Here is a 23,120-nt window from a genome sequence, read left to right as displayed (position 1 = left end):
CTTCTCCTTCTCTCTTCCTTCTCTCTTCAAGAAACTACTTTTCTTTCATATTTTTTAATTCAGCAGATTTCTACTAGACCTATCCTCTTTTCAATGATTGGAAGTGTTGGAGGCTCACCTAAAGATGGGGGAACAAGTTGTGCATGCCTTAGACTTTGTTGTTGGTACCACCTCTAAAGAACAGGAGGTGTAGTGAATAGAGAACTAGGAAGAGGTGCAGGAGGTGCAAGGATGGGGAGCTAGAAGACTCAACTAAAGGAACCAAAGGAGTTGAAGAATGACTAAATAAAGGGTCACCCTCTGAAGAATGGCTATAAAAAGGAACTAACCTTGCAAAAGTGACATCCATAAAAACAAACCGGGTGACAAGTGGGATCAAATCAAAGCAACAATAACCCTTCTATGTGGGGGTATACCCCAGAAAATGCTGTTCCTAGAAACGTGGGAAAATGTCTTTAGGAACTAGGAACGTGAACATAGCAAGTGCACCCAAAAATGCATAAGGGAATAAAAAAACATCAAGGTCAAGAAAAAGGACATTGAAGGGAGACTTGAACTTCAAAACCCTGGAAGGCATACGATTAATAAGATAAGTAGCCATAACCACTACATCACCACAAAATCTTACAGGGATAAGGGAAGCAAAAAGAATATTTCTAGCAACTTCCACAATGTATCAGTTCCTTCTCTCCACCACCCTATTTTTCTTGGGAGTGCGAGCACAAGAGCTTTACTAAACTACTCCAAACTTCTCAAATTAAGAGATAAGATCCTTCTTAAAATATTCTCTAGCATTGCCTAACCAAATTATTTTGATTCAAGTGTCAAACAAGGTAAGCACAAATTCATGAAGTTGTTTAACAAGCTTAGGTACTTTAGCACAAGAATGCATAAGATAAAGCCAAGTGTAGTGGGAAAAATCATCAATGAACAGAATAAAATATTTATAGCATCCCATGAAAGGTAAATGGTAAGGCCCCCACACATCAAAGTGAACAATGTTAAATGGAAAAGCGGATCTTTAATTACTTACAAGATAAGAGTTTCTACAATGCTTTGAAAACTTAGGGATCATAGTGTAGACATACATAGGAAACATAGGAAACAAAAGCTTTAATGAAGAAAATGAAAGATGACCCAGATGATAGTGACATAAAATGACACGACTAACTGACTTTGGCACTATAAATCCAAAAGTTTATTTTTGAGGCTATACTTGGCTCTGCTCAACATGTCTAACAGATATATCCCATTCACCTCATGGCCACTCCTAATCACCTTTTAAGATTTCACATCTTGAAAAACACAATAGGAAGGCAAAAAGGTTACACTACAATTTAGAGATTTAGTCAAATTACTATCTGAAAGTAGATTAGTATTAAATTTTGGTACATGAAGTACAAAGGTCCAAGTAAGGGAATCTAAGGTTCTGATGTCTCCCTTAACCAAGATGGGGGCAAGAGAACCATCAACAAGGGATATTTTTCGATAGCCAGATATAAGCTAGTAAGTAGTGAATAAAGTGGAAACATTAGTCATATGGTTAGAAGCACCAGAATCTATTATCCAAGGGATCGTACGATTACCCGAAGTAGAGGTGTGATTCGCAATAGCAGGAATAATGATAATACGACCATACTTCCCATATTCAGCCCCAACGGCTACAAGTTGTTCCCCTATGGACTTTCCATCACACTACCCCCTTTCACCATCAAAGGAGATGGCTACATTAGCCTTGCCCCCTTTCCCATTCCTACTATTTCTATCATTATTATTCTTAAATCTAGGAGTTAAGAGCTTTAGAAGCAATTTTCAATAGGTGTCTTTTCTGTGCTTCGACTTCTTGTAGTATTTACACACAACCTCCTTCCTCTTAATAATAACCTTTTGCTTCATCCCAACATTAGCAAAATGATCTACTAGTACTTCCACTATCTGAACTTGTCTTCTAATTTCCTCACTACTAACCATAGCATAAGCCTTAGAAAGGGTCACATCATCTTTACCTAAAACATTTTGTCGAACTATATCATATTCAGGATTGAGTCCAATGAGGAACTCAAAAACTTGATTCCTCTCCACAAATTTCCTATGAGTTTTAGCATCTTTTGTGAACTCCCATTGAACTGCCTCCATCAAATCAATTTCCTGCTAGAGAGACTTCAATATTGAGAAATACACAACTAAGGGCTTCTCCCCTTGTCTTAAATTATTCACATCATTCTTTAATTTATAAGCCCTAGCAACATTCAACTTTTGTGAGTAGGTCTCTTTAACACTATCACATACCTCCTTAGCAGTATCTACCTATAAGTGGTGTTGACTGATATGAGGTTGCACCAATGTTTTAAAAGTGCAAGGCGCAAGGGGAAATTTGCCCTCGAGGCGCACGCATTTTTGAAGCAAGGCGCAAAAATACAAAAACAAAAGCTAAAAAATAAAATAAAAAGTCAAAAAATTAAAAAATCAAATGCCAAAAAATTCAAAAAATAAAAAAATAAAAATATTAAACATAATATTAATAAAAAATATAAACTAAAATTTTAAAATAAATGTTTTAAAAACCTATTATCTAAAATTAAAATACATAAACATAACATGTAAAGTGTATTCAAATGAAATTTTAAAAATAAAAACAAACGTATAAAACATTTTCAAGCATGTAAAACCCACAATCTCTTTTCTTTTTCCTCAATTGCATTATTTCAAGTAGCTAATGTGATGTAAAGCATATTGCATTCCGAATTCTACAAGTAGCCTTTGTGTCAAACCCCTCGAGGCAAGCCCAAATGAGTCTATGTTAGGGTCTTAAATTCTTAGTTCTCACACAAATAAGTCGCCTTTGCGCACGCCTAGGCTGAGGTGCAAGGCACATCAGGCGCACGCCTAGGCACACCAGGTGTACACCTTTTGAAAGGGCTGCGCCTAAGACCTAGGCGAGGCACATACCCTAAAATGCACCTCGTCTATGCGCCTAGGCACACCTGAGGCATGCCTTTTAAATCACTGGGTTGCATAGAATTCACTAACCAGCCTACAACAATATAGTTTTCCTGCATCCACTTCTCATAGATAGGATCATCTTTCTTAGGTTTTGCCTTACTCCCGGTGATGTACCCCAATTTTCCTCTTCTACAGACATGGATTTTTATTAACTGAGACCATGCCAAATAGTTAGACCCATCTTAGCTTCAGAATAGTCAATGCCCAAATAGTCTCCATAGACCCCCTGGCTACATCTAGAGTCTATAGGATATTTCTGAAGTCCAGTTTACTCCATTGATTAAACAGAGACCATGAAAATAAAAACAAGATACTACTAACCAAAAAACACTAACCTAAAGCCAAACTTGCTGCTTCTTTGTAGCCAAAAACTAGGGTTTCACAGTACACGGCGGAATAGGAGAAAGAGAGAACTTATGGCCACTCCTACCAGGGACTCCAAAAGCTTCTCCAACAGTCCAACCAGAGTCAATCTCCAAATAGATCAATAAACTCCCTTATAAGCTCCAAACACCAGCTTTAAATTGTCTCTAGACCACTTAATTTGATTTCTCCAATTAGTTTCCAAGAAAAATCTCCAAGAACCTGTCTTGGGCCTCAATTTGAATGTTTAATCTTCTCTAGAAATCTCCCCTAACTGAGCAACATCATTTTTCAATTGATTAGCAACTTAGTTCTCCATACACATAGTGTATGGGATTGAAAGGAAAAAAGTAGGTAGTGAGAGCTTGCTCTGATATCAAGAAGAAATATAATCCAACAAGAATCCTGATTGTAAAGTAGAAAATAAAGAAGAAGAAGAAGAAGAAGAAGAAGAAGAGCTTAATCGAACTTCTCTCTCTATCCTTTAATCAATTTATATATGTTGAATAAAAAGAGAAAAAAAAATACATAGGTGCCCCTAGTTAGGTGGCTAACCCAAGGCACATAAGAAATTAAAAGTTTTAAGGCCAATAAAGAAGGCCCACTACAGCAGAAATAAAGTGACTAAATAAATAAATGAATAAAACTAAGGTCCACTTGGCCCAATCTCTCTACATGGTGAAACATAAATCCTAAGAAATAAAGGAATGAAGTAGAGACCAAAACTTTGATTCCAAGAAAGTGTGGTGTTTAAAACCTTCTGCACTCATAACCTAACCCCCTTAGCCTAGTTACAGACTATTTTAGAGTCACTTAGATGGTTTCAGACTAAATCCCCCTTTTCTAGACTAAAAAAGCTTTTCTAAAGTCATCCCTATCCCCACTTTCCATCTTTTTCCTAATTTTGGGGCATAAAAATTAGGTGGTAACTCCCATGTCCACACATGTTCATCCAAGGAACTAGATTATCTCTTGCAAATGATGGAAACTCAAGCTTCACTTGCCTCCAGTTTGCCGCCCTAAGCCTCCTGTTACTCCCCTAGCTTGATCCTTCATCATCATTGTCTTTGTTTCCGGTCCGTGTCAACTGATCACATCTGGTCATTACAGCAGGCAAAGTCTCCTTGATTTCTCTTAGATCTGATGCCACCTGGTGTAGATCTCCTTCAATCTTCCAATAGTTGAAGCTCTGGTTATGGTCATCTGGTTCGACCTTGCTCTGATACCAATTTGTTAGGTTTTTGCCTAACATAGAGGGGCTTCGAGGGTCCCAACCTCCAGACAATAGAGGGGCTTCGAATCCATTCAACTAGGCCCTTTTATAGCCTTTACATCATGAAAGTCTTGGTACAATTAGTTACGATTGATATTAGAGTGTTGTGTGCAGCATTCAGACTCCTGATGACATGGTTTGCACAGGTACACCTTTGCATAGCAAGGGAAGGCCTTGAGTTGGTCCTGGGCTGCTGAAATGGGCAAACAAAAATAGTGAAAAAGTTCATTCAAAGTGACAAAATCCTAGACAAGAGAATACTATGGTAGCATTCTTCTTTCCAATAAAAACAGAGTTCTGGCCTATCAAGATTTCTAGAAATTTGGTAACAGCCCATGTAAAATCAAATATATAGGACTATGTACCTACATATAGCATTTCAATCTGGGAACCTTCATACCATATGCTTATAATGAAACCATCCCAATAAAAAAAAAGAATTCCAGCCAATAAAATTTCTAGCAATTTGGTAACAGGCCAAGTATAATAAGATACATAGGACTATATACCTATAATATTTCAAGATGAGAACCTTCATACCATCTTCTTGTAAGAAGACCACCTCAATAAAGGTAGAGAACTAGGAGGACCCAAAGCACTATCCAGCATCCGTAACTCTCCCAAGCATCTTGCATCTAACTGCAATAAAACCAAACTTACTTGAGAACATAGAGAAGATATCATCGAAATCAATTGATGATATATATTGTTCCCATTTGAAGAAATGCATATTCATAGAGAACATACGTATGAAGATTCTCTTTTTATGAAGCTTACCAGGCTTCTTAAAATTTTTAATGCATGTTCTAACTTCTTCAGAATAACGAAAGCTAATACAGAATCCAAGCTGGCCATTCCAAGAGGTCCTATACTGAAAAACATGATTATACTTAATAAATGGCATTTGAAGAGTCCTAGAAAGACTTAAAATTCTGAATTCATGCTGCCTATCTCCTTAAGCACTCAATAAAGATGGAAAGGATGTTCTAATTTGCATTATAAAGAAGAAACAAGCAGTATCAGAAGAAACTTCCAATTTCCAATGTAATCTTGGTATATGTGTATGTGTGTATGTGTGTGGTTAATACCCAATCGTACACCCTGATGAAAGTATCTTACCGTTACATTTTTTTTATCAGCAACTGATTAAGAGAATGCATAAAAGAAAAACGGGGAAATGGTACAGAAACTACAGAAGGGGGTCACCAAGAGAAGTACCTAGAAAGGAAATACCAAGATAAGTAACAATAATGAATCAAATACATACAAGCATGGCCTGTATAGTAAAGAACCAAATGTAAAACCTCAAACCCTCACTGCTTAATCCGTCAGCCACTGGGTTATTAGATCCCATGTAAGCAGAAAGAAGGGTTTAGTTGTCTAACATATCCTGGAGAGCTAGAGAGGCACATAAAAATGTTTAGTTTCCTTCTATTTTCTTCTCTTTTTTCTTCTTCTCAACACTATAGCTTTAAAAAGAAAAAAAAAAAAGAATGGAAAAGTTAAGACCTTCAAAACCAATCCCTCACTGCTGGATATGAAACTAATACTTTATTTTTGGTTAACTTTCCTGAAAAGAAGGCAACAAGTCTTTGCACAAGCACACAAATTTTCTTAGATTTTGTTTTTATATTTTCCATCAATTTTATTTAAAATTCTATGATGGGTTTAGATTTGAAATAGCACAATCACTTGAACCCTTAATGAGTTGGGTTACCATAACCTCTATACAACTCTTGCTAAAAATGTGGTGACAATAAACCCTCTATGGTGTTAGAAGGCCTAAAACTTTCCAATGGCTGCAATTTAACCAAAATTTAGCCCTGTAAAATCAAACTATGGATATAATCTCAGTTCAAGTCAAAGTTATATTATCTCTAATTTCAACAACAATGCTGCTTTTATTAATCAAATAGAAAAGCAAGTTGCAGTTATACCATGACTCCAGTATATCAAAGAAACGCAAACCTAGCAATTCATTTCCTGCTGCATCAAACCTGGAAGCAAGTTTTCACGGAAAAAGACAATTGAACAAGTAAAAAAATAGAGTATTGCAACTTTAACACAGAAGTAATTTAAGTAAACAATTTAAAGCATTAAATTACATATTTACATCCTATCAACAAACCATCTGAAACTGGCAGGGACTTTTGGAAGCAGGATGGCACTATCCTTTGTGCTTACAGTGGTCCCAGAGGTCACACCAATGTCATAGGAACTGAAGGACTTTCTCAAGAGGATCAAAATTTCTAAGCAACTATTTATCTTTTCTTTGACCATTCAGAGGGATTCATCAATTGCAATCAGGTGGAACAAGAAAGTGGAAGTTGGATCATCTCTTAAATAAAATTAGAGAATTCATGACTAGTGGTTCCAACTTCCAAGATTCTAAATTCTATAGCAAAAGCTTGCAAAATCTGGGGCTGGAAGACCTTATTTATATAGCAAAAGTTTTTAACCATCAAAATGCTTTTATTTTTATTTATTTATTTATTGGGGGTGGGGGGGATTACTTGAACCTCCCCTCTGGTTTCTCACAACTGCTTAAACTTCCCCTGTACTATGACCTCTGCTCTGCTTATTTTCTCCCTCTATATTCTGAAAAAAGATGCAATTATACCACTTCATTTAGCTTGACATCAGGATCATAACAGAAACTAATGATGTGATGCCCTAAATATTTTAAAATTACAGAAAGTAATGATGTGATGCCTCAAATATTTTTAAATCTCAACTTGCCCATGAATATGAATAGTGCAGTAAAGATTTTCCAAATTACCCTGGCTACACCCTTGTTGATGTGCACTGCAAATACTTTCACTCTCTCTATGCTATTGCAGTGGTTGCAAGGCTGTTCATTACTCACCATTCCTCTCCACCTTCACTGTTCTTCATCACCTTCCCTCCTTGTCCTACTTCACCCTCTACCACTACCCATAATGTAATTTCAAAACCGATATTCCCAGAAGGCACCAACAAAATTAACAGAAGAAAGCTGTTGCCTTTTTTTTTTTTTGATAAATAAAATCATCTTCCATTAATTCAAAGATTGGTTACATCCCCTTAGAGGCGCGAGGTGCCGCCTCTCCAAACATCAAATACAAAAACTACAAAGAAAGCTGTTGCCTATCAGTCATCATATTCTTCTAGTTGTTAGACTCTTTGAAGTCAAGGAGGGAGGAGGAAGTGGGAAAGGAAGAACAAGAAGAATCACTTGAAATCATCTGATGATGGCTCGGTTGGTGGGATCTCCTGTTGGATGTAGTGGAGACTTGGGATCAAATCCTGCTGTTGCCAGGGTTGGGGGATTAAGGGTATGGGAGATGAGATACGTTATGTAGTCCCATGAACATAAATACCACAAAAAAAAAAGAATAACACGATGTTTGCCAGTATTTTATGCAAAAAATGCCCCCATGACTATCTCCATAGGAGTGCTACGTGGGACTTCTTCAACCCATTCAACAGAGTAAGAACAGAGGTGATTGGTGGATTTAGTTAGAGCCCAAAGACTTGAAGGTGGTGAGAAAGGAGGAGAAAACTAGAGTTGGAAGAAGATGAAGAAAGATAAAAAGGAGAGCATAATGTAGAGATGATTGAGGAAGATGAGAAACATGAAGAAAGTGGAGTGGAGGTTGTAGATATAGTGAGTAGTGATAGTTTGAATGGTAGGAGAGCAGAAGGAGCTTACTGTGATCAATACCCCTCTAAGGGATAGGGAATTATTGGAAGTGTTGAAGGATGTGTATAAATGGACCATCTGCAGGACCTGTTAGAACTTGGAAAAAGTGATCTGTTACAAGTTGAAGAGGCTAGAAGAGCTAGTGGCAGACCAAAAAGGACTCGGATGGAAGTAATAAGAAATGATTTAAGCACCCATAATTTAACAATGGATATGGCACTAAACACAATGGAATGGCAAAATAGGATTCATGTAGCTGACCCTGTATAGTTGGGACAAAGCTTAGATGATAATGATTGAAATATGTGAAAAGACCATTTCATTAGGTGTACAACTATGAAAATAATGTCTCCAGGATACTAGAGGCCAATTGAGTTCACCTGCAATCTGGTTTTGAGGAAATTAAAGGTGGTTCTTTCTACACATAAAAGTGTTCTTTTTATATGTTTCTCCTTTGATTCGTATTATGGGTCTATGTAAGTGTTTTCTGCTGCATATTTTCAAAGGAATTTGTTTCATTTTTCATATAAGCATTTTATGTTTCTTATTTTATCTTGTACCTTACAATAAAATCTGATTAATTGGGAATCCCATGATTGAAACAAGGTGAAAATTTATATCTCCTTTTCAGCTATTCATTTACTTTGAGGGTGTCCGATGTAAAGTCGCACATTCAGTTTATAAGAGTTCAACTTCTTCTATCAACTATTTTTGTCAGTTCTTATCTGGGTATTGCTCTGTGAATTCAGAAGCCTAGGTAGTCCACTTAAAAATGGACTGCCTGATTTTAGACATTCAGCATAGAATAGCTAAGACGCAACATTCATGTACGCTCATGAGACAATGGTTAGTCAACATTATTGGCTATCTGAAACCTTCTAAATTTGCACATTTTTTGTTGCTCAGATACAAACTTTGGCAAAGGGCAATGTCATCCTGACAAGTGAACAATGAATACCAATTAAATAATTCAATCGCCTTTTGGGGACATAAAACTGGAAACTCAAAATGTTTAAGGCATCACATCCCCACTTTCTGTTATAATCCTGCTGTAAAACTAATGGGAGGGGCACGATTGTTTTTGTTTCCAGAACATGGAGGGAGAAATAAGTGGAGGTCATAATACCATAGGGGAGTTTTAAGCAGTTGTCAGAAACCAGAGATGTTTAATTAATTTACCCTTTTGTGTATACATTGTGTGCATTCATGTAAGCTCCCTCAGGTATGTCTCTTTTTTGCCTCTTTTCAATGAAAAACAGTTGTCTTCTTTTGAAATTAAAAAATAAAAATAAAAATAATAACTATAGCCTATCAACTAATGTTCATAATGCTAAAAGGATTCTTACCAGCCACTCATAGGTTCCAAATACATTGACGAAGAAGGGTTTGTCTGTTTAATTATTTGATGCAATATCTGCCCTGTTAGCATTAAGAAAAAGAAAACCCATGAAACCATATTACCCATCCATGTAATACCATAGAAATAAAATCAAGAAACAGAAGAAATTATTCAAAGAGAAGAAAAAACTAAACTGAGCACAATCTAAGAAGAAGTAAAGTTCAATATCATGTTTAAAACCCCAAAAAAAAGACACTATTATTGTACCATACTCATTTGTATTTGCAGCCATTATGGCTGGATCCTACTTGAGCCTCAACAGTCCTTTTGTACTTTGGAAGGGGGTCATGGCAAGGCTTCCTTTTTCTGGAGGAACATTACTTTTAAGCCGGATGGGGGTAGTAGCATTTATTTCTGGAAGGATTCCGGGTGTGGGGACCAACCTTTGTGTGAGCTCTTCCCTGCCCTTTTTGTGCTTGCTGATAACAAGGACCAGTCAATGACTTCTTGGCTCTGAACAATGGTCAAGTGGCTTGGGTCCCAAGCTTCGAAGAAATCTCATTGATTGGGAAATTAACTCTCTTGTGAACTTGTTGGATTACATGCATAGGGTGGAAATAAATCCAGGTTCTAGTGACATGTGGCTGTGGAAAGGGGTGAATTCTGGCTTGTTTTCAACCAAGTCTTTTTATCATCTTTGCTGGGTCCTTTTGATAAGGTTTCTGGGTCCTGGATTTGAAAATCTGAGGTGCCCACTAAAGTCATTTTCTTTATCTGTCTGGCTAGTAAAGGAAATATTCAAACTTTGGATGCCTTCACAAGAAGGGCAATGGAGTTGAATAACATCCGTTGTTTGTGTGGTGAGGATCCAGAACCTTCTGATCATCTATTGATTCAATGTTCCTTCACTCACCAGATCTGATGCCATATCCTAAGGCTTTTTCGGCTCCAGTGCTCTTTCCCTTTTTCAGTGGCTGAGTGGATTTCTTCCTGGAGGCTGGGGATTTTTTCTCTTAAAAGGAAGTTTCTTTGGAATTGTTTGCCTTTAGTTATTTGCTGGGTGGTATGGAAGGAGCAAAATAGCAGAATTTTTTAAGTCAAATCTGCTCCCTTGGAAGCAGTCATCAGTAAGGTGGAATGGTATTTGAAGAGTTGGGCTGGTGCTTCTAGTATTTTTTAAGGAACTCTGTCTTCTCATTTTTCTGGCAATTGGCTTTCTCTTAGTAGAAGATCAAGACTGTAATCAGTCTTGAATCCTAATAGGTTTTAGGTTTACAAAATAGAAGAAAAGTGAGAGAAAGAAGAGAGAATAGAAGAGGAACAGGAGAACACAAGTGGTTGAAAGAAGGAACAGATTCTAACAGATCTGCCACCGCCACTTTCTTATTATTTATAGGTTATGTTTAGTACACAAGGGAAAGGACACATCTGCCCTTAGTACTTACATAATAAATAAAGTAATAAAGCTGAAATAAATAACAACTGAATTAACAAACTGACTCAAACTGACACTACTATAACTGAAACAAATAACTACACATGCTGTCCTACGAACACAGTGGGGACCACTGCAGTGGGGCCCACATCAGTGTTCTCTACACTCCCCCTCAAGTTGGGAGTAGATATCTATCATTCCCAACTTGGATAGGTCTGTTTCTAACTTCTTCCTTGGTACAGCCTTGGTGAGGATATCCGCGAGCTGCATATTAGATGTGATGTACGGAAGACACACTTCTTGTGATGTGACCCTTTCTCGCACAAAATGTCGATCAACTTCGATGTGTTTAGTTCTGTCATGCTGCACTGGGTTATGGGCTATATTAATAGCTGCCTGATTATCACAATACAGCATTAAGGGCTTTTCATAGTCAATACCCAACTCTTCAAGTAGTGACCTCAGCCATAAGATTTCAGCCACTCCATTAGCCATTGACATGTATTCCGCTTCAGCACTGGAGCAGGAAACAACACTTTGCTTCTTACTCCTCCAAGAGACAAGGTTACCTCCCACAAGGGCACAATATCTAGAGGTAGAGCTTCTGTCATCAACACTCCCAGCCCAATTGTCATCTGTATAGACTTCCACCCTCATGTGATTAATGTTCTTGAGCAGTATACCTCTACCCGGGCATCTCTTCAAATATGCTAATATTCTCTCTGCCGCAAGAAGATGAGAAGTTCTAGGGGAGTGCATGTACTGGCTAACAACACTAACTGCATAGCTGATATCCGGCCGAGTGAGGCAGAGATATAGGAGCCTTCCAACCAACCGTTGGAACATAACTTTGTCTTCAAGAGGCTCCCCGCCCTCTGCACTAATCTTGTGATTTTGTTCGATGGGTGTATCAGCTGGCTTAACCCCCAACTTTCCAGTTTCCGCCAACAGATCTACAACATATTTTCTCTGAGAGATAAAAATCCCTTGCTTGGATCTAGCAACCTCAATACCCAAAAAGTACCGTAGTGCACCAAGATCTTTCACCTCAAACTCTTGATGAAGGAGCTGTTTGAGGGACTCAATCTCATGATTGTCATTTCCTGTCACCACAATATCATCAACATATACTGCAAGTAGTGTCAGAGAGGACTCCACCCTCTTGATGAATAGTGTATGATCTGACTGAGCCTGTACATAACCAAACTTTCCAAGGGCTAATCTGAACCTATCAAACCAGGCTCTAGGTGACTGCTTCAAACCATACAATGCCTTGTTTAGTCGGCAAACCTTCTTACATGTCTCAGTATCATAGAATCCAGGAGGCAACTGCATGTAAACCTCTTCCTGTAAATCTCCATTCAGAAAGGCATTTTTAACATCCATCTGAAACAAGGGCCAAGAATGATTTGCTGCAAGGGATAGCAGAACTCGGGTGGTGGTCATCTTGGCTACTGGGGCAAAGGTCTCCAAGTAGTCTATACCATAAGTCTGAGTGAACCCCTTTGCAACCAACTAGGCTTTGTACCTTTCAATAGAGCCATCAGCATTATGCTTCACAGTGAACACCCATCTGCATCCCACCGGTTTCTTTCCTTTTGGTGGGTTAACCAGTGCCCAAGTGTTATTCTTCAACAGGGCATCCATTTCAACTTGCATTGCATCTTTCCATTCTGAAACTGATAAGGCTTCTTGCACTGTTCTTGGAATGGGGACATCGGCAATGGAAGTAAGATAGGACCGGTAAGATGGAGACAGACGATCATAGGATAAGAACTATGAGATGTTGTGAGCTGTAGAAGTGGTGCAATGTCGTTTCCCTTTGCGAACGGCAATAGGGAGATCAAGGTCATCCACAGGAGAGGAAGTGGCAGCAGTGAGGGGTATCTCAGTAGGCTCTGGATCTGGAGCTGGCCGGGACTGTCGATGACTGGGATCAACCTGCCTGCATCGCCTGTGATAGACTCTCAACTCCGGCTCCCTCTGACCACCCTCACCACTACAACCTTCATCATCCAGTGGAATAGGAAAAGGAACAGCCCCACTTCCACTCTCACTGCTCTCCCCCCGAGGAAAGAAACTCAAAACAGCCCCACTTCCACTCTCACTGCTCTCCCCCTGATGAGAAACCCTAGGATAATAGGGTGTCTCCTCAAAGAAGGTGACATCCATGGAGACAAACCGTTTCCCTGAAACCGGATCATAGCAGCAATAACCCTTTTGAGTTTGTGCATAACCAAGGAAAATGCATTTGGAGGCCTTAGGTTCAAACTTGGAATGATGAGGCCCGAGAAGCTGAACGAAACAGGTACAACCAAAGGTTTTAAGGGGAACAATGAACAACTCCTCGTCTGGGTATAGAAGGGAAAAGGGGGTTCTCATATCAAGGACCCGAGAAGGAACTCGATTAATGAGATAAACTGCCGTGAGGATAGCATCACCCCAGAAGCGAATAGGTACATTGGAGGTAAACATAATGCTTCTAGCCACCTCCAAGATATGCCTATTCTTCCTTTCGGCAACGCCGTTCTGCTGTGGTGTATAAGGGCAAGTGCTCTGGTGAATAACTCCATGGCTAAGATGGTAAGAGGTCAATGGCTGAGCAAAGTATTCCTTTGCATTATCGGATTTAAGGACTTTGATTTTGGTCCCAAACTGAGTGAGAACCATCTGATGGAAGTTTTGGGTCAGAGCAGGAACCTCATCCCGAGAACGCATAAGATAGACCCAAGAAAAACGGGTATGGTCATCAACAAACAGTAGAAAATATCTGTACCCACCCATAGAAGAGATATGATATGGCCCCCAAACATCAGTATGCACAATATCAAAAGAGGAATTACTCCTTTTATTACTTAAAGAATAAGAGGTTCTACAATGTTTGGCAAACTCACAACTCTCACACCTCAACTTTGATAACTCAACAGACTCAAATAAAGCAGGAAACAGACTCTTCAAAGACTTAAAAGACAAATGACCTAATCGGTTATGCCAAAGCATAACCGAACTCACAGACTGGGAAACAAAAGACTTCTTATCCACTGACTCCTCCCGACGAGAACTCTCTCCAAGCAGATAGATCCCGTCCGTCTCACGGCCAGTCCCAATCACCTTCCTCGTCTCCAAATCCTGAAAACACATCGGTTAGGGAAAAAGGTTACTGAACAGTTCATGTGTTTGGTAATACTACTAACTGAAAGCAGATTAGTATCAAGCTTAGGAACATGCAAGACAGAAGATAAAGAGATATTATCCGATAGCTTGATGTCCCCCTTGCCCGAAATGGGAACAAGAGAGCCATCAGCAATGGATACTCTATCTCAGCTAGAGGACAAGTGATAGGAAGTGAACAAAGATGGCAAGCTAGTCATATGGTCAGATGCACCTGAATCTATTACCCAACAGTGATCAGTATTACCTGGAGCTGAAGCATGGTAAGCTGAGGCTCGAGTACCTGAATGTGCAAATGCAGATGTGGCAGGAGCTGATGGTGACTGAGATGGCTGAGCTGAACTCCCAACTTCCTTTTCCAACTGTATGAGGACAGCCCGAACAACAGCTAAAGTCTCTAGGGATGTGCCTGATGAGGATGTTGAATCAGTGTTCACTACCATATGAGCATTACCCTTCTTATTTCTTAGTTTTGCGGGGGCCAAGTGAGGATGTAGCTTCCAACAAGTATCTTTTGTGTGTTTGGGTTTCTTGCAATGTTCACATACCAGATCCCATTTATCTTCCTTCTTCCGGTCCCTTTCTGAGTCACCCCATGGCTTAGGTTTAATAGCTGTCAAGGCTGGGAAAGAGGGCTGAGGCTGCATCATGACTTTCCTCCTGGTCTCTTCACTATGCACCAGGGAGTATGCTTGAGAAAGGGTCACACTATCTCTTGTCAATATCTGTTGTCGCACAATGTCATATTCTAAATTCAAACCAGCCAGAAACTCAAATATCCTATTCGTCTCGACTTGCTTTCTGTGAGTCTGTGCATCTTTGGGACTCTCCCACTCAAGGGTCTCTAGATGGTCAATCTCATGCCACAAGGATTTCAAGGTAGAGAAGTAGACAGAAACTGGCTTCTCTCCCTGTTTAAGGCTGTTCACCTCACACTTCAGTTCATAGGCTCTGGCAACATTAAGGGGTTGAGAATAGGTTTCTTTCACAACATCCATATCTCTTTGGTTGTCTTTGCCCACAAGAAATTTCGACTGATATGTGGCTGCATAGAATTACACAGCCATGCCATAACCAAATAGTTCTCTTGAACCCACTTGGTGTATGTTGGGTCCTCGTTGGAAGGTTCTTTCACATCTCCCAAGAGGTAACCCAGTTTTCCCCTTCCTCCAATAGCCATCATGGCTGATTGAGCCCACTCCAAGTAATTTGACCCATCAAATCTCATAGTTGTAATCTGAAACCCGGTTTCAGATACACCACCAAAACTGTTGTTTCCAAAACTACTTTCTCCCTGACCCTTAAACTCCATCTTTGATCAAGAATCAGTGGCTACAAACTGTTAGAGCCGCTACTGCTGTACCAGGAAACAGAGTAAAACAAGCAGGTCTGAAATCTGATCTGAAACCAACACAAAACTGATCTAAAATCTGATCTGATATGAAATCTGATCTGATCTGATCTGATCTGATCCGAAATCTGATCTGAAAACAATCGCCTATCACAGTATATGCAAGAAATCAACTCAAATCTGATCTGAAATCAATCGGCATGCACAGTACTAAGCAGCCTGTCAATCTGAGATGCTATTTTCTGAAATCACTACTGTGGGGTCCACTGCTGCGAGAGCAAAATTAGGGTTTCAACTGTAGGTCTGAAATAAGTGCGCAGCTGCACTCTCCAAACAGTCCGCACAAGTGGGACTTATCGTAGGGCAATATGAAACCCTAAAAACTAATCACCTCTGAGGGGGGGGGGGGGGTTCGGCCCAACAGTCAAACCCTAGAAACGAACTTAAACACAGTTCGGCAAGTCAAACCCTAGAAACAAACTGGAACACAGTTCGGCCCCTCCTTCTAGACAAGTTTAACCTATCTCGACTGATTGCAGTCTCTGAAACTCAATAAAAAAAAGCTTACTTATGTACTTTCGGTTTACTGTCTTCTAGGGTTACCTGAACCCTAACCTTCGGTGCTTCTTCCTGATTACCAACTCTCTGCAAGCCGCGGCAAGTTTTCAACTGCTGCGAACCTCTTCTGGTAATCTCCAAGATTCAGCCACCGAATACTTCTTCAAAGCTTCCAGCCCTAGCTAGTTCTCATGTGGTCGGCTGGACTAGACACACATGAGAAGCCCTAGATAGGCTCTGATACCAAGTAGAAGATCAAGACTGTAATCAGTCTTGAATCCTAATAGATTTTAGGTTTACAAAATAGAAGAAAAGTGAGAGAAAGAAGAGAGAATAGAAGAGGAACAGGAGAACACAAGTGGTTGAAAGGAGGAACAGATTCTAACAGATCTGCCGCCGCCACTTTCTTATTATTTATAGGTTATGTTTAGTACACAATGGAAAGGACACATCTGCCCTTAGTACTTACATAATAAATAAAGTAAATAAAGCTGAAATAAATAACAACTGAATTAACAAACTGACACTACTATAACTGAAACAAATAACTACACATGCTGTCCTACGAACACAGTGGGGACCACTGCAGTGGGGCCCACATCAGTGTTCTCTACGCTCTTATTTTTTTGTCCTTTTGTATAGGGACTGGAGGTATATGTTCTGTGCAGTGTGACAGGCACTTCTTTTTGTACATGTTTGAGGGTTCCTCGCCCTCCTTTCTTTATTAATATAATCATTTTACCGCTTATCAAGAAAAAGACTACAAATACTAAAGCTCCATACACCCTTTCCCTTCTCCTAGCCAAACAACTAAAAGACAGAAAGAGCTATAAGCTAAGAACATGGACTATTTACATTCATTATAAAATGAAAAGAAGGAAAAATACAGAAAGAAAGTACATATGTATAATGAACTTGTGCTTCATGTTGCAGCTTAAGGCATTGCTTATCGAGACAAATGGCCCTTCATTACTCATATTTTATACCACATTTACATATAAATATTAACAGTGCCTGGTCCCTATTGAAATTGATATCTGTGACAATTAAAGATAACTCTACAAGCTCCAGTCACAAGCATATAAAAATAAAGGAGAAAAGTTGGAGTATTCAGCTAGGCAAAAAGAGACTGCCAAAGTGGAGAAGAGAAAAAAGCAATCTCTCCCACTTGACCAGGACATTTTATTTATTATTATCTCACAAAATCTCAGTTTTTGAGTAAGGTTGTTTAGGATCCCTCTTTGACTAATAGTCAAGGGTGGTCTGTCTCTCCAACCGGGTTGCTCTCATGTTCCTCCTCTGATGCCCTTCTTCTTTCTTCAACTCAGGCAGTACCTTTTCCAGCTAAAGAGGTTTGGTGTAGGCGTGTAGCCCAGTGTTAGGGCCTACTGCTGGGATTGCTTCCCCTAATATATGGTTTCTCCATTTTGACTATGGTGAGATTGCTTCCCATTTATTAATCTCCTGTTCTTTACATCCTACATTTGGAGGTGGCTTTCTTCTCTCTTTGGTTGCAGGTGGGCAGCCCCTTGTGTTGCAGGTCTCTCTAATACGAATTTCATGAGGCAACAAAAGAAAAGAGGAAAAACAATGTTGAGAGCTATATAAGGGCAGAAGTAGTTTGAGCAATTTGAGAAGAAAGAAATACCCAAATCTTTCAAGGAAAAATCAGAGGAAGAGCTAATAGAAAGTATCACTTCTAAGGTTGCACATTGGTTAAAAACTTTGGGCATGTTCAAGAACTATTCCTTAGATGATATTACGAGAATTGGAAGGTAGTTGCAGATTCTTCTTCCCCAAAGGCATTGGTTCATGAGAGTTGGGCCCCACCAATAATTCATAACTTTAAGATGAATTTGATGTAAGTTCTTATGGCAATCTGGGTCCCTCAGGTATAGGTGGAGTGATAAGAGATGGGGACGGAAAGGTAGTGGCAATCTTCCTCTGTCAGATTAATTTGAAGCAATTTAATTATTTAAGCAACCTAGAAATAGATGGAGACCACCATAAAAGAAAAGTAAAAGAATGGCCTTAATGAAATTGTGATAACAAAATTTTACCCAAAAATGTTTGTGCATTTGAGTCCACTTGCACGCATGCAACCATTGACTCTGGATTTCTTTGACTAGAATAATTATCACATTCCTACAAAATATAAAATAAAAGTAGAAAAAAAAAAGAAATTTGAGTTTTCAAATTATATCTTCAATTAATACATGCAAATCAAGAAAACAAATGCACCATCCAGTAAAAAAATTACTATCCATACAATCTGTACACAATATCTCAAAAACTGGGCATATGCTTCCTCCCAAATATGAGTCACACGTGAATGAATTAGATCCTGCAGGTTGTGAACATAATAGATTATCTAGTGAGCATAAAGACATTAACAACTTTTAGCATAAAGTCACCAAATATTTGAAACATGACCACAGTTCTATTGAAACATTAACAAGTCCCCAATCCCTAAACAAAAATACTTGAAAATTCAATTCTTAAGGCCATTGAAACAAGAAATGTTAATGCTAGAAAAACTGCTTCAGATTCCGACTTTGGGGTACATCCCATTTTGATACATAGAGCACATCCTATGGCATTATCATCATCTAAGCCATATGAAAAATTGAATGTATCAAAATTGATTAATTGATGTATTTAGTATATGTAATAATTCAGAAAATTAAAAAAAGATGTCAAATTTTGGTGGAAATTATTCCTGTATTAATAACAACAAATTTACTGAATGTCTTGGGGTGTATTTTTGTGCTAAGGTCAACAGATGAAGGCTATGTTTGGAATTGCAGATAATAGATCCTTGTTCATGATAAAACACAAAAATTTTGGGTGTTTAGTTTAACTAAAACTCTTATTCATATAGATCAAAAGTAGCTATTTGAAAAGATAAATTAAAAGGAGATGAGGGTTTTTTTTTCCTTGTCTGTGGTTATCTCCTTTTCTTGATTGATAAAATTGGAGACTTCGTTAATTTTTACTATATAATGTCAATACTCGCCTTGGCTTCACATCCAGACCACCAAGTGAAAAATTTAATCCATTTATTTTCCCCTCTCCATTTTTTTCCCTTGCTCATCTCCCCTCTTGCACGTGCACAAGCCACTCAATTAGTAATAACAAAATAATTTTATGTACAAAGTAGGCTGACCCTCTTTGTTAGGCTAGCTAATGCTATCTCTATGATGCCTAGATATGAATTGGACATGGAAATGAGGACACAACCATCCATTTACTAAAAACCTCGACATGGATACAACAAAGCATGGGTATTCCCATCAAACATGCTTACATCATGTTTATATATAGTTTTTGAAGTCATGTCATTTCTTAAGACTTGTGTTTTACCATATATAATTAGATTTCTAACATCTGTAGATTTTTTTTAGTATAATTTGTTAAAACATACCATTTTACATATTTTAAGTGTTAAAGCCATAGAATTCATTTAGAAGTTTCCATGCAGTATCTGGTATCATATCTAATAAGTATCCTATCCGACACCAGTATGCTAGGCATGTACAGGTATCCATGTATCATACGGCTACCTATCCCCATAGTACTCAGTTTACATACACTGCAAGTGGTTACCTGCCAGTACATATGTTCCCTGATTACCCCTTGTTTGGTCAATGAATCAGCCAAAGTATCTGTTGATCTGGACCCATATACTGTTTATTTTCTCCTTTTTGCAGACTGGAGTAGTAAAAATGCATATCCATAAGTTGAAACTTTTTACCAACCATATTGCCCCCCATATAACACTTTTTACCAACCATTAGCCCCTCGAAATTGTTATAATGCACAAGACCTACCCTCTTACAATTTGAAAATTGCTTGGGTATCCCCTGGCCTTTAAACAATCCAGTTTGGGTAAACTTTGGCTGTTTGCAATTGAATAAAACAGCCCAGGCTGTTTGATTGCTCCCCAAGCATGACAAGTATTCATCATCAAACATTCAATTAACACTGGTGTTAAAAACTCAATTTGCCTTTTCATTTGTCAAAAAGAAAATAAATACAATTTTTTTTCAAAAAACCCAACCCATTGTAATAATGATTCTGACTCCCCAAAAACCCTTCCCTCCCCAATCTGGTTTCTTTCTCTCCCTCTCTCCCCAAAATCCCTTCCACCCGTCCCACTGCTGCAACACGCCAGTGGAACTTATTTCCAACACCAAAATACGCTGGTTAATCATTTGAACGGGTTAATTGTTCAATCACTCAAGATATTGTTTAACGTTCTTGAAAGTGCAAATCTAGACCAATTGTTCAACACTGTTGAAGGCATCTGTTAGTCCTCTCTTTGATCGACAGTTTGGGAGATTTTCTTTCAACATTGCTCTCACCAGTGGGATACTTTGCTGTTTACTTTACCAAGTCATTTTAGAAACCTTTCTTACCAGTGAGATACATTGACCAATAGTTCAAAATTGATATCAAGGCCTTCTCTTGCTGTCTGGAAACTCTGTTGTTCTCACCTGCAAGAACCGTCATATTTGGGATTAAACGATTGCCCAAAGTGATTGAATGATTACCCATTGAAGTGAAGAACCATCAACCAACATATTCGGCATGGAAACAAACTCCACCAACAGTTTGCAGCGATGGAATGGGTGGGATGAGACTTGAGAGAGAGGAGAGAAAGAAACCTAGAATAGGAGGGATGGACAGGAAAGGTTTTTGCGGAGTCAAAATCATTATTATGATGGGATGGGTTTTTTGAAAAAAATAAATTGTATTTTTTTTGACAACTGAAAAGGTGCTTTTAGTGCCAGCGTTACTTGGACGTTTGGTGGTGAATACGTGTCATGTGCAGGGAGAAATCAAACAGAGTTTTCCCATCCAGTTTTATCCACATTTTTACACAAATAATTCATATTTATCCATAAGGTGCAAAACTTCCTTTACAGAGTATTCACAAATCAATGTTACAGATCTTTCAATTCCAGAAAGGAATAATCACCTGAAAACACTCCATTAGATGCAACTGTGAAAGGATATTTGTTGTCAACTTCTTCATTTTCATTTCTAGTTCTTCCAATCCAACTGTGGATAGAAATAAAGGGCCAAATTAAAAGAATTAGAATTCCAAACCATCAAACTACCCATGCATAATAAATAACTTCTAATGTTAGTAAAAAATGGAAGTAGAATATATATATATATATATATATATATCATGAAGCATTGCCTAGATGCTCCAATTTAACTTAGACTTCCATGTTTCCTCAAGTCATTTCAAAACACTTTCAAAGAAGCAAGGAGAGGGTGGATTTGGAGAAAATGGAGGTCAAGTGATTAGAATTTGGGTGGAGAGGGATCTTTAATGCATTGAAAGGGTTAAGGAAAGGGGTTGGCAAGAGAAGAGGTGATGAGGGACAAGAGGGAAGGGGAGGAGTTGGAGCTAAAAAACATGTAGGGCAGAGTGTGGCTTATCTTCAAAATGAGAACTTCTATCTAGGTCTTGTTTAATCTTTGAGCCTATCACTGTATAGCATGGTTACCAAAGGTCAAATGAGGAATGTGAAAGAGGGAAATATGGGTGGAACCAGATACGGCTTTTAGAAGGTGAGAGGTGTTGAAGTTATTCCAACAATACTTGTGAATTGGAGAGTAATATGGAATCTCCAGAATAGGGGAAAAATCTAAATGAAGTCCATGAGATTGTTGCAAAGGGAAAGAAGTCTACATGAAGCCCATAACAATGTGGTTAAGGAGAATGACAAGATTGAGAATAAAATTTCCCTTTTGTTCTTTTTTTCTTTTTCGGTGTTATGCTCAATTGTTTTTTCTACTTTAGTGTGATTCAATTGAAGGCCTCAAATTGATTTTGGAGTGACTTTATAGTTGATCAAAAAGAGAGGTGCAACTCCATTATCTTCTTCTACCATTTTCTTCTCTTTTCTGTTTTTTCATTATTAATTTGTAAAAGATTTTGATCATCCACAAAGGATATACTGCATTAAAGTGGTACCAGAACAGGATTCATATAACAAACACACATACAAGATAAGTTAAGAGAAAACTTTAATACCCATCCCCAAGCATGCACAAATTTGTGTATGCAAATACCTATGTATGTAGTTGCACAACAATCTCCTAACCCATATCTTCCTTTTCAAATATGCCAAGTTAGATCCCTCTCACATTGTAAAGCTTAAGTCATATATCCAATTATCCATAGACTTGTCCAATCAATCCCCTGATATGCAGTAGATACTAACTCATATCCATGTCCAGGCAGCAACTAATAACGAACAAAATGTTGTACTGCTCAAAACTTCAATTTGGCCAATTAGCAAATCCAATCATCTTTTATTTTATTATCTATTTATTTTTATCAGTAGCAAATCTCTTTTATTTCATTATAATTTCGAAGAAACAACAACTTTTTTGTATATTCAATATGACTTACATAAGTGTTCAAGACATAAGTCACCAACAACTAAAACCCAGTAACCATTAGCATATCAAATCCATTGAAGACAACAATGTCAGATGATCAGAAGCAGTCTCAAGTATGGGTAAGGAACATATTAAGTATGAGCAGTAGATCCTAAGGTCTGTGGTCTCCAAGGCATTATACTCAAGAAGTCCATGCCTTTGGTTCTGGAATGAACAGCACATTCAGGTAGATTCCAACTTCAGTTAATTCATTGAAATGGATCAACAAGGAGAAGAGTGGAAAGACCCAATGATATTGAGGCTTCTACATGCCAGGATAGTGATTTATGTATTTTAGAGTTTTGATTATAAATCCTGGAATGTTTCTTCAGCTGTAATTCTTATTGATCATATGGAGATGTAGGAAAGTTCTGGTATTCTGTGGTAAAAGCATTTATCATATGGAGACTGACAGCTGGGATGCAGGGTTAAACAGACATTCTACATTTACCTCTCTGAGGATCCATTCACAAGTTTTTTTTT

The 23,120-nt window shown here is 38.3% G+C and overlaps 1 protein-coding gene across 14 annotated transcripts in view; it reads right to left on the bottom strand.

The window, feature by feature from the left end:
• The window catches only part of LOC104591878 (uncharacterized), a 135,286-nt gene that overhangs the window by 67,695 nt on the left and 44,471 nt on the right, over positions 1-23,120 (bottom strand). For 11 of the 14 annotated variants that reach the window (XR_016085525.1, XR_016085527.1, XR_016085526.1 and 8 more), the window contains 7 exons: positions 21,157-21,239; positions 18,445-18,519; positions 18,236-18,320; positions 9,668-9,740; positions 6,577-6,636; positions 5,417-5,510; positions 5,180-5,278 (listed from right to left, as the gene is read on the bottom strand). Coding sequence is in view for 5 of the 14 variants with exons in the window: in XM_010250959.3 (XP_010249261.1) it covers positions 5,180-5,278; positions 5,417-5,510; positions 6,577-6,636; positions 9,668-9,740; positions 18,236-18,320; positions 18,445-18,519; positions 21,157-21,239 (569 nt within the window). In the remaining 9 variants the exon portion in view is untranslated. Of the gene's footprint in view, positions 1-4,370; positions 4,833-5,148; positions 5,279-5,416; positions 5,511-6,576; positions 6,637-9,667; positions 9,741-18,235; positions 18,321-18,444; positions 18,520-21,156; positions 21,240-23,120 lie in introns of all 14 variants that reach the window. The other 3 variants (XR_016085532.1, XR_016085529.1, XR_016085531.1) reach the window with 3 other exon arrangements.

Source organism: Nelumbo nucifera, chromosome 4 (genome assembly GCF_055504915.1).
Source record: "Nelumbo nucifera cultivar China Antique chromosome 4, China Antique-T2T, whole genome shotgun sequence".
NCBI lineage: Eukaryota > Viridiplantae > Streptophyta > Magnoliopsida > Proteales > Nelumbonaceae > Nelumbo > Nelumbo nucifera.
The sequence above is the reverse complement of the archived record's forward strand: the minus strand, read 5'-3'. Positions and strand labels throughout refer to the sequence as shown.